At 42.2% G+C, this 11,984-nt stretch overlaps 1 protein-coding gene across 1 annotated transcript in view; it reads right to left on the bottom strand.

The window, feature by feature from the left end:
* Window positions 1-11,666, bottom strand: part of phactr1 (phosphatase and actin regulator 1) — a 66,917-nt gene extending 55,251 nt beyond the window's left edge. The window contains exon 1 of the mRNA XM_071406607.1: window positions 11,438-11,666. Coding sequence (XP_071262708.1) covers window positions 11,438-11,549 — 112 coding nt within the window. The 5' untranslated portion in view covers window positions 11,550-11,666. The remainder of the gene's footprint in view (window positions 1-11,437) is intronic.
* Window positions 11,667-11,984: the final 318 nt, after the last annotated feature.

Consider the following 11,984-nt stretch of genomic DNA (forward strand, 5'->3'; position numbering starts at 1 on the left):
TAGCTGCGGGGGGTGCGGAGCTGTTGGCCGGGGTTGGGGTAGCCAGGAGGAAAGCATGGCCAGCCGTAGAGAAATGCTTATTGAAATTCTCGATTATCGTGGATTTATCGGTGGTGACTCTGTTACCTAGCCCCAGTGCAGTAGACTGCTGGGAGGAGGTGCTCTTATTCTCAATGGACTTCACAGTGTCCCAAAACTTTTTGGAGTTAGAGCTACAGGATGCAAATTTCTGTTTGAAAAAGCTAGCCTTTGCTTTCCTAACTGACTGCGTGTATTGGTTCCTGACTTCCCTGAAAAGTTGCATGTCACGGGGACTATTCGATGCTAATGCAGTCCACCACAGGATGTTTTTGTGCTGGTCGAGGGCAGTCAGGTCTGGAGTGAACCAAGGGTTATATCTGTTCTCAGTTCTACATTTTTTGAAAGGGGCATGCTTATTTAAGATGGTGAGGAAAGCACTTTTAGGTCACCTAACAGAGCGAACTCTGAAAATAGATGGGGGACAATCAGGGGGGGTCATAACAGGCGGCAACAGTGAGAGACTTATTTCCGGAGAGATTCATTTTAAAAATTAGAAGCTCGAACTGTTTGGGCATAGACCTAGATAGTATGACAGAACTCTGCAGGCTATCTCTGCAGTAGATTGCAACTCCTCCCACGTTGGCAGTTCTATCTTGACGGAAAATGTTGTAGTTGGGGGTCTAAATCTTCTGATATTAACATGCATGAAACCAAGGCTTTTCCGGTTACAGAAGTCAACAAATGAGAGCGCCTGGGGACACGCAGGTCCTGGGTTAACCTCCACATCACCCGAGGAACAGAGGAGGAGTAGGATGAGGGTACGGCTAAAGGCTATCAAAACTGGTCGTCTAGTGCGTTGGGGACAGTAAATAAAATGAGCAGATTTCTGGGCGTGGTAGGATAGATTCAGGGCATAATGTACAGACAGGGGTATGGTAGGGTGCGGGTACATTGGAGGTAAACCTAGGCATTGAGTGATGATAAGAGAGGTTGCATCTCTGGACGCACTAGTTATGCTGGGTGAGGTCACCGCATATGTGAGAGGTGGGACAAAAGAGGTATCTGAGGCATGTTTAGTGGGACTAGGGGCTCCACAGTGAACTAAAACAATGATAACTATCCTAAACAACAGTATACAAAGCATATTCACATTAGAGAGAGACATAAAGCGAGGCATAAAGCAATCACAGGTGTTGATTGGGAAGCTAGCTAAGACAACAGCGGGGAAGACAACAACAGCTAATCAGCTAAGACAACAACAACAGGTAAAATGTTGATGAATGAGCAGAGAGGGTCAGTTAACTACACACAGGGCCTGAGTTCGAGGCTGGGGCCGACAGATAAACAAAAATAAACAAAATGGAGTATCGTGATTAATGAATTGTCCAGCAGGCATCAGCTATGTAGCCAAGTGATCATAGGGTCCAGTGAACAGCAATAGATGATACAGGGAAGCCGCTAGGTAGTCGTTACTACGCTAGCAAGCAGGAGACACGGCGTTCAACGTTTTTTTATTATTTTTTAGTTAGTAGGCCGGGGCTAGTAGAAGCATCTGCTCTGGCCGGACATCAGATGAAATTACGTCGGCAGACCGGTCGTGATGGAACAACAGGGCTCCGTGTCGACAGAGGGTCCAGGCCAGTTGGCAAAAGATGTATTGTAGCTGGAGTAATTTTGTTTGCTAGCCAGGAGATGGGCCTGGCTCGCGGCTAACTGGTGCTAGCTTCGGGACAAGGGCGTTAGCCACTATAGTCACTCGGTAGCAGCTAGCTAGCAGCGATGATCCGATGCAAAGGTCCAGAGCTTACGGCAATAATCTGGTGGTGTAGTGGATTCTAGTCCTGTTAGTGAAGAGTCCGGGAGGCATCAGCTGTGTAGCCGAGTGATCATAGGATCCACTGAGCAGGCCGGGAGGTGGGCCTGGCTCAAGGCTAGCTTTGGGGTTGGGCCACTCGGTGGCAGCTAGCTAGCTGTGATGATCAGGAGTAATGGTCCAGGGCTTATGGCAGGAATCCGGTATTGTAGTGGAGAAAAACAGTCCGATACTGGCAGGCTGGCAAGTATTATCCAGGCTAAAAGCGGCAGGTGTCTGGGCAAAAGGTAAAGGCCGCTAGCAGTGTCTAACAATGACTAAATAGCTAGTAGTTAATTAGCTGGTTAGCTTCTGATGGAGGTTCTGGCTATAAGGTCTAAAAATAGCAGATCCGTATCACATCGGGTGAGGTGGGTTGCCGGAAGGTATATTTAATTTAAAAATGGAAAAAGAGATTGAAAATATATTGAAATATATGCAACAAAAAAAAATGATAAAAAATTACACGGGAGGACGACAAACAATCAAAAAAAGATAAAATATATTTTTCTTGATAAATCAATCAGATTTTTCTTTTCACTGAATCTCCATTTGGGTATTGGTTAGCCTACAATTAGGGTATGGAAATGTTAGGATTATTTTTCCTGGAATAGAAACACAATAATATTAATTAATTTAACTAAGCAACATTTCTAACAGTATAAACAGCACAACAAATACAATAATATTTTACTAACAAATTATAATCAATCCCAGATAGTCTGTACTAACAAAAAAAGTTTTTAACATCTTTAGAACAGCCAATATTAAAAACAGTCAAATGCATTTGTGAATTCAATCACTTATGCCGACATGTTGCGGTTTATTACTTGTTTAATTATTCAAGGCTCCCATTGTTATTTTGTTTTATAACTAAAATGCAGTATTTAAAGACATGACTTGTATGCTGTGAGATGATATACACAAATTAATGAATGATTGATATACTGTATATTGAAGTAGGCCTGTATGCCAATAAGTAAGTTACGCAAAAACATCTACAGCAAATAGGACTCTTAGGCCTACAGCTCCACGTAATTTCAATAATAATAATTAGCTTCTCAAAGATGCCCTCTGGTGGTCAAACTAGCATTAATGGCAACAATGGCTGACAGTAAAATACTATGACGTCACGCACTCCAACGATACCATACCATTCCGCATCATGCCGCAAGCTGTGCTGCAGTATGACGCAACTTTTAAAGGAAGAACCACTGTATGTGTACCTGCGAAGTGTACCTTTGACTTTTTTGTACCCTAGGGAACAGCACTGTACCCTAACCATAGCCTTAAATGAAATTAGAATACAGCAGCATACTGTCATTGTATAAAAATAAAACCTTCAAGCTGTTGTATATACATTAGGCAAAGTTTAAAAATATATTCTTTGCAATATATGTATAGCCAATCTCTGTTCTGTCCACAGACCTGGTGGCGCAGCAGGAACATCAGGTAAGTAGCAACCGAAAGGTTGCGAGTTCAAATTCTAATTGAGGTTGAGTCCCAAGTAATCATTACACATCAGCATACTGTTCTTTCAAATGAACACCTTAATTTAGCTGTAAACAAACAGTAACTTGTTATAGATTTACTGTATTTTCACCACAACTAGACAAAACCTTCTAGGGGACCATGACAATATTCTACGAAAGGCTCTTAGGGACATCCCTGGAACAAACAGGGAGCAAGGCAAAACCTGCAGGGGACCACGACTGTTTAAATTGAATTAAAGTCAATTATGCCTTTTAAAGTAAAATATTCTTAACTACATTTGACACCTGGGTTTTCACGTGTAGTTTCATGGTAATTTTCATTCCCACGTTGTCACATTTATTTAACATGAGATAATTTTTCCACATGCGCTCAAATGCTGTCAAGTGTATTTTCATGTTATCACATGTTGCACATGTTATCATGTCAACTTCACATTAAATCATGTGAAATTCATGTGGTTTTTCTGTAAGGGTAAACCTTCATCCCTTGTTATATCTCTGAGTTAGCTGAGCTCTGAATTATCTCTAGACTAAAAACACGGTCTTGTTCAAACTGACTCTGTGAGTCTGGACCCCCTGGCCAGAGAGGAAGAGTGTGACTTCCTCTTCCTTTGTGTTGTTAAGAGGAGCAGCAGTGATAGAGAGCCTGGTGACTAGGCTGCTGTGAATAGGCAGCTCATCTCCACTCCTCTCCTCTGCACTGCAGACCAGCTTGACAGTCCTTGTGTTTTTCTTCAAGGTCCGGCTAATGTAATCACAGATAGTGTGTGTGTGTGTGTGTATGTGTGTGTGTGTGTGCGAATGTGTACGAGAGACACAAAAAAGGAGAGAGAGAGGAGCGTGTGTATCTGCGTGCATGCATGTGTGTGTGCATGCAGGTATATACAGCTGAAGTTTACATACACCTTAGCCAAATACATTTAAACTCAGTTTTTCACAATTCCTGACATTTAATCCTAGTAAGAATTCCGTCTTAGGTCAGTTAAGATCACCACGTTATATTAAGAATGTGAAATGTCAGAATAATAGTAGAGAGAATGATTTATTTCAGCTTTTATTTCTTTCATCACATTCCCAGTTTACATACACTCAATTAGTATCTGGTAGCATTGCCTTTAAATTGTTTAACTTGGGTCAAACGTTTTGGGTAGCCTTCCACAAGCTTCCCACAATAAGTTGGGTGAATTTTGGCCCATTCCTCCTGACAGAGCTGGTGTAACTGAGTCAGGATGAAGGCCTCCTTGCTCGCACACGCTTTTTCAGTTCTGCCCACAAATATTCTATAGGATTGAGGTCAGGGCTTTGTGATGGCCACTCCAATACCTTGACTTTGTTGTCCTTAAGCCATTTTGCCACAACTTTGGAAGTATGCTTAGGGCCATTGTCCATTTGGAAGACCCATTTGCGACCAAGCTTTAACTTCCTGACTGATGTCTTGAGATTTTGCTTCAATATAACCACATCATTTTCCTGCCTCATGATGTCATCTATTTTGTGAAGTGCACCAGTCCCTCCTGCAGCAAAGCACCCCCACAACATGATGCTGCCACCCCCGAGCTTCACGGTTGGGATGGTGTTCTTCGGCTTGCAAGCCGAAGAACACCATCCCAACCATGAAGCTCGGGGGTGGCAGCATCAAGGTCATTATGGCCAAACAGTTCTATTTTTGTTTCATCTGACCAGAGGACATTAATCCAAAAAGTACAATCTTTGTCCCCATGCGCAGTTGCAAACCGTAGCAAACCGCTTTTTTATGGCCGTTTTGGAGCAGTGGCTTCTTCCTTGCTGAGCGGCCTTTCAGGGTATGTCGATATATGCCTCGTTTTACTGTGGATATAGATACTTTGTACCTATTTCCTCCAGTATGTTCACAAGGTCCTTTGCTGTTGTTCTGGGATTGATTTGCACTTTTCGCACCAAAGTACGTTCATCTCTAGGAGACAGAACGCTTCTCCTTCCTGAGCGGTATGACGGCTGCGTGGTCCCATGGTGTTTATACTTGCGTACTATTGTTTGTACAGATGAACGTGGTACCTTCAGGCGTTTGGAAGTTGCTCCCAAGGATGAACCAGACATGTGGAGGTCCACAATTTTTTTCTGAGGTCTTGGCTGATTTCTTTTGATTTTCCCATGATGTCAAGCAAAGAGTCACTGAGTTTGAAGGTAGGCATTGAAATACATCCACAGGTACACCTCCCATTGACTCAAATGATGTCAATTAGTCTATCAGAAGCTTCTAAAGCCATGACATCATTTTCTGGAATTTTCTAGCTGTTTAAAAGCACAGTCAACTTAGTGTATGTAAACCTCTGACCCACTGGAATTGTGATACAGTGAATTATAAGTGAAATAATCCGTCTGTAAACAATTTTAGGAAAAATGACTCGTGTCACGCACAAAGTAGATGTCCTAACCGACTTGCCAAAACTATAGCTTGTTAACAAGAAATGTGTGGAGAGGTTGAAAAACTAGTTTTAATAACTCCAACCTAAGTGTATGTAAACTTCCGACTTCAACTGTATGTACGTTTGTGCATGGGAGCGTATATAAAAGTATCTATACGTCCTCTTAAGAGTGTGTGTCTCATACCAAGCAAATACTCAGACAGAGCTGAGCAATTCAACATCCAGTCGTGCATGTTAACAGTAAATGGCCGAAGGCCTTTCAGCCCATTGTGATGAAGAGTTCTTGTGCAGTGATGACGAACTCGGCCCTGGTCAACAGTCAACACAGTGGGAGAGAGAGAGAGAGCCTCTCAAAGATGCTTCCTTTTCATTATCATCATTACCCTCTCTCTATCTGCTGCTGCAGTCTCGTTAAATGGCCTCTCTCTTTTATTATTATTAGTTACCATTTTGACAGGGAAGTCATACTGAGACTACGGTCTCTTTTACAGATGAGCCATGCATAAATACATCAAACACATACAATATACAAAATTACAAAACAGACACATTTATCAACACAGAGGTCTCCGATCATTACTCTGGAACTGGCCAAGGGGGACCAGAACATCTAATTTCAGCTCCGGAAGTTGTTCCACATAAAGGGCGCAAAGAAAACTAGAAGCAGCTTTACCCAACTCTGTGGCGACCGACCGGGCCTCCAATGTTATCCAAGCCTGAGACCGGGGGGTTGGTAATTTGTAAGTCTAAATTGAATGAATGATGATAGATACATAGGAAGTTGGCCTCTCTCTCTACTACATCTGTCTCTCTGCCTCTCCATCTGTCACTCTCCACCTCTCTTTCTCTGTCTGTCTGTTTCCCTCTCTGTCTTTGTCCATCTGTTTCCATCTGTCTCTCTTCCCCTCTCTTTCTCTGTCTGTCTGTCTCCCTCTCTGTCTGTTCATCAGTCTCTATTCCTCTATTTCTACCCCACTCTCTTTCTCTGTCTGCCTCCCTCTGCTCTCTCTCTATATGACTGGCTGTCACTCTATCGCCTCTCTGTCTTTCACTCTCTCTCTCTCCATCTACCTCTCCTTATTCTTCCTTGCTCACCCCTCTCTCTCATTCACGGCTGTCTCAGTGGGATGGCTGTTTGGGCTGAGAGCAGAGCAGTGCAGGGTAATGAATGCATTGGGGGAAATAATGTTTTTTTGTGAACAGAACAGCACTAAACCCTCACCCAGCTGACCTGATTTACCATTGCTGGAGAACTGCATATACACACACACCCGCACCCGCACACACATGCACAAACACATACACGCATGCACACAGCTGCATTCAGGATAGGTCTCAGTAGGGGGGGGGGGGGCACACTGGAATGTTCAGCAGAGGAATGCCAATCCAGAACAGAACATTTAGAATGGCAGCAAGTTGACAGAATGATCTACAGAAGAATCTTATCTAGGCAAAAGGTTGAGGGCTAGACTAATGTGCAACGCAGCAGCACAAAACCAAACTTTCTGGAGTGGTTTATAATGCCAGCAAGCCTAACACACACACACTTAAACACACACACAAGAGCAAGCACGCATGCACGTGCGCACGCACGCACACACACTCACGCTCACACACACACATATCATGTCACATCGGTATTCAATTGGTAAGAGACAGACATTCCGTAAATACTAGGAACAGATTGTCCACCATCTATGCGTTATCCAGACAGAAAAGAGAAATAGGCAAAAGAACATTTCGATTTAGAGCAATAAAGAAATGGAATAAATTAACTGAGCAAACCAGGAACCTTTCAATATATACATTTAAACATTATTTTAAAACGATTTAAATATAATACATAGAAATGTTGTGGGACTATAGTAGATGAAGAATCAATATTTTTTAGATTGAATATTTATTGGGTCATTATGTTAGTATATTATGTATGTTTGTAATAGTGTGTTATATGCGAAAATGTGTTCGTATTATAAATTGTATTTTAATGTTTAAGGACTCTTGGAAGATTAGTCCAAATGGGGACTAAAAGAGATCCAAATAAAATTAAATAAAATCATGTCACGTGAGGAGGAAGCAAGGGCTATATTAGTCATAGCAATGCACTGTGCCACCCTCACTCACTTTAAAAGAAGGTGTGGGTTGATGCTACAACAACTGTGGATTTAAACATACAAACACACAAATGAGGAAGCAGAGAGTGGGAGGGCAGGCCGCTTGAGGGGAGACAGAACGATATAGTGCTACTACAACCAGACAGAAATGGGCCGAGAGAGAGAGACAGAAGATATAGAGGGGACAGGCTACAGAAAACAAAGGGGGAGAAGGAAGGGGAGGATGAGAAGAGAAAATAAAAAGTGAGTGATATAGTTTGTAAGCCACATTGCCAAACTGAAGGATATAATATTGACGTGTACAGTCTGGTAGCAAGACGTGACAGAGGAGCGTAGAGGCACTGGTTTGACTGTGACAGCCTCCGAGCTGTGATGTCACACATCAGACACCAACGTGACTAGTGTGCACTGTACCCAACACGGCTATTTTACATACCCAATTAACAACCACCAAAGCCCTAACAGGCAATATATTCAGACAGATCCTTCCCTTAAATCTGTGCCATGTTTGCCACCAAGCTGTGTTGGGACTCTGTTGGGATTCAGTATGTCGGTACTATTAATGGTACTATTGGTGAGTGCAGTCTATGTGGGGGAGGGTTAAATCACTGCGTGGGTGTCTCTCGGAAAACAGTGTCTATGAGAAGCTAGACTGTCTGAGAGGTGGGTTGGAGGGAGCACTGCCATGTGAGACTATGACATGGGTGAGAGAGAATGTGTGAGAGAGTACGGGAAAGAGCACCGTTTAAGACAAGCTAGCACTGTTGGTGAGTTCATGTACAGAATATCCTGGAGCACTGATGGAGCCATGCTTTACTGACTACATAAGACTGCTGCACTGTTGCAGGCTATTACCTTGTGTCAACTGAAAATAACTACATTCACCAATCACCACAAGCTTAGGCTACATTAAAGCAATTCATAAAATGATCTAACCCAACCCCCAAATCAAATGATAATCCACGATGGAATACCGATAATCTCAGCAAATAAACTGAACACTAGTAGTAGGACAGTACTGGCTATGACAAATGTGCCAGGCAGAGCAGAACAATAGCCAGCCGTGCGGGTTTCCTCCACCAAGAGTTAGCATCTGTCCGACATGAATACCGCGTGACTGGGATTTATAACATAGGATACAGGAAGTCGTTTGACACACATCTACAAACATTATAGTTCCACTTCCCTTATACTCTCAGATGAATAGGTGACACGAATGATGTGCTCTGTGATATTTTCTGAAAATAACAAACATTTTGCGCTAATCTGTTGGGATCTGGCTGTCTGTTGCGTGATTTGGAATGCTGGTGGCTTCGGTTTCAGCACCGGGACAGAGTGGACAGCTCTTGCGTGTGACGCAAGTAGCCTACTGGCTGTTGTATATGCAGAAGAAGCTATTATTGGTTGATCACACAAACCCCAAAACAGAAGCAACCTCTTAAATTGGATCTGTTCAGACAGACAAAACAGTTCATGCAAGATTTCAAGCCAAAAGCAGTTGGCTTCTCTATGGACTCCATAGGCTACCATCATGGTGGGATAATTACGCCAAGTCACCATAGCAACAATGGATGCCTACAACTTCTCTTTACAGTTTCCAAGACCATCTTAAATGAGGCAAACCAGTACAAGGTACTGAAACAACAGTTGGCTGGGACACCTTTTTTGAATGCTTCAAATCATCACCCTCACTTCAACAGGCAGAATGCAGCCTAGATTCTAGAACAAGTCCAAATGCATTCATGCAAGTGAGTCAAGTCATTCTGTTCTGACATTTGAAAAGCTGCAAGACAGCAAAAACCTTGCAGTCACATTATCTTGCTAAAAACAGCAATGGATCCAACTGCAGAATATTGAGTTTAGCTATAAGATGCCTGGTCAGTTGGTTAGCCTAACCTTGCAAGACAGGCTATCCATAGAAAATAATATCAAAGGCTTTGAATAGCCTGCTCTCTTCTTCATAATATGTTGTCTATGATATTGGGTTGAATATAGGCTTACACTGTAACAAATTGCTGTACATTTACAGCAAAAAATGTACAGTTAGCTACTGTAATTCTATATTATAGTACTGTAAAGAGCAATGCATTAAGGGGGTTCAATGGCATTCAGCTACACTGCTGTAAAATTACAGCAATTTCTGTCATTTTACAATACAATTTTACAGTTAAGTGCTGTATTACCTGTTTTGCTGTATATTTACAACAGCTTACTGGGAATTATGGTGTATTGTGGAAAAATGTTGTGTGTGGGGAAAGAATCTCTGGCTCATTTACATATTTTGAGGGATGCCTTGTAAAAGGCTATATTTGTTGCACCCGTTAGTAAGAAATGCTGTACCCCACAGAATACATTACCATACCGTACTTTTGGAATCTGAAAACCCTTTCTTATAAATATACAGTGCCTCTACAAGTGTAAGTGATATAAAACAACAAATAATCATTGGTATGTTGTAATACATAATTACATACACTGTTAGCAATTGCTGTAATACATTTTAACAAAAAAAGTACTGTATTTCTGTTTTCTGTGTATTTACTGAAGTGTTCTGTGCATTGTGGGAAAATGTTGTGGGTGGGAAAAAATTGCTGACTCATGAACATATTTTGAGGCATGTCATGTAAGGGGCAATATTTGTTGGACCCGTTAGAGAGAATGCTGTACCAATTGAACTGATTTGTGGTAGTAGTACCACATAATTTAATATTTAAATGGGGACTAATCATGGTGGCAGCAAGTCGTAAGCTTTTGCTGGTTGAGCAATTTGCCAAGTCCTACTGGTCTGTTTTACCTTGTAATCATGGCAAGTTTGGAAGTATTTGTTTAGGCCTCCAGAAGTGCAAGAAGACATAGAACACAAAATATTCATAAATATGTTGTAATATACAAATACCTAGCAGCCATCTTGCTTGCACCAATGCCATTTAATTACAGTAAAATACTTTAAAATACCAATATTGCAATTACAGTAGCATTTACGTTCTTACAGTATAGTAGGCTAATTTTACAGTATTGTACTCTATCGTTGCTCTGATATCACAATAATTTACAGGAAGCTGGTGGCAAGTTAATTTGAATAGTACAGTAACATACTTGGTACTAGCCAGAGGTGGGCAAAGACATATCAAAAGGTATACTTACTATAAAACATAAAATACCTTGAAGACCGATGCCTCCTTAACTAAAACAACATCCCAGTAACCATTATAGAAACCTTTTACTCTATCAGCTGCCTGATACACAATGCATGAATGAGTCACTGTGCAGCCTAGTCACCACATCCACATCACCAGCAAGACGCAGCATGGCTCTTTAACCCGGGCTATAACGTAACAGCGCTACACAGTCAGTCTGCCATAAAACAATCCTCTCGATTTGATACAATTGTCAGAATGGGAGAAATACATCGAATCGTTTTCCATGACACGCATCTCCTTGGGTTAATGTCTGTAACACAGTGAGTCGAGCCGCGAGCCCCACATCTAGCCGACTGTTGGGTCCACACAGTCAGACAGTGCGTGTGCGTGTCTGTGAACGCGTGTTACCTACCTGTCTCCAGGTGGAGAGAGAGACGCGACTCAGTGATGTAGGGCGTATCGCTCTTGGACCGGACTCTCCGGATCGACCGACGGTCTATCTCATTCTCCGGTGACGCCGCCATTTAGGTCTCCTTGGCTGGGCAACGTCCGTCCACTGGCGACCAGCGGAACTGCGCGAGACGAGACTCATGCACCGGCAGACGGTGTAGGTAGGTGGTGCGGGCGATGAGAAATGGAGATGACTGGGGAGAGAGAGAGAGAGAGAGAGAGAGAGAGAGAGAGAGAGAGACGTTCCACTGTAATAGTGAAGGTGTAAACTTGGCAGTAGAAAATCTTAACAGTATAGCTTCCCTATCAAATCTAAAAATCTCAAATAGAAAACCGAAGAAAATGAACAACAATGACAAATGGTTTGATGAAAAATGCAAAAATCTATGAAAGAAATTGAGAAACCTATCCAACCAAAAACATAGAGACCCGGGAAACGTGAGTCTACGCCTTCACTATGGTGAATCACTAAAACAATACAGAAATACAGTACGGAAAAAGGAACAGCA

The sequence above is a fragment of the Salvelinus alpinus genome, chromosome 6 (assembly GCF_045679555.1).
Source record: "Salvelinus alpinus chromosome 6, SLU_Salpinus.1, whole genome shotgun sequence".
NCBI classification, from domain to species: domain Eukaryota; kingdom Metazoa; phylum Chordata; class Actinopteri; order Salmoniformes; family Salmonidae; genus Salvelinus; species Salvelinus alpinus.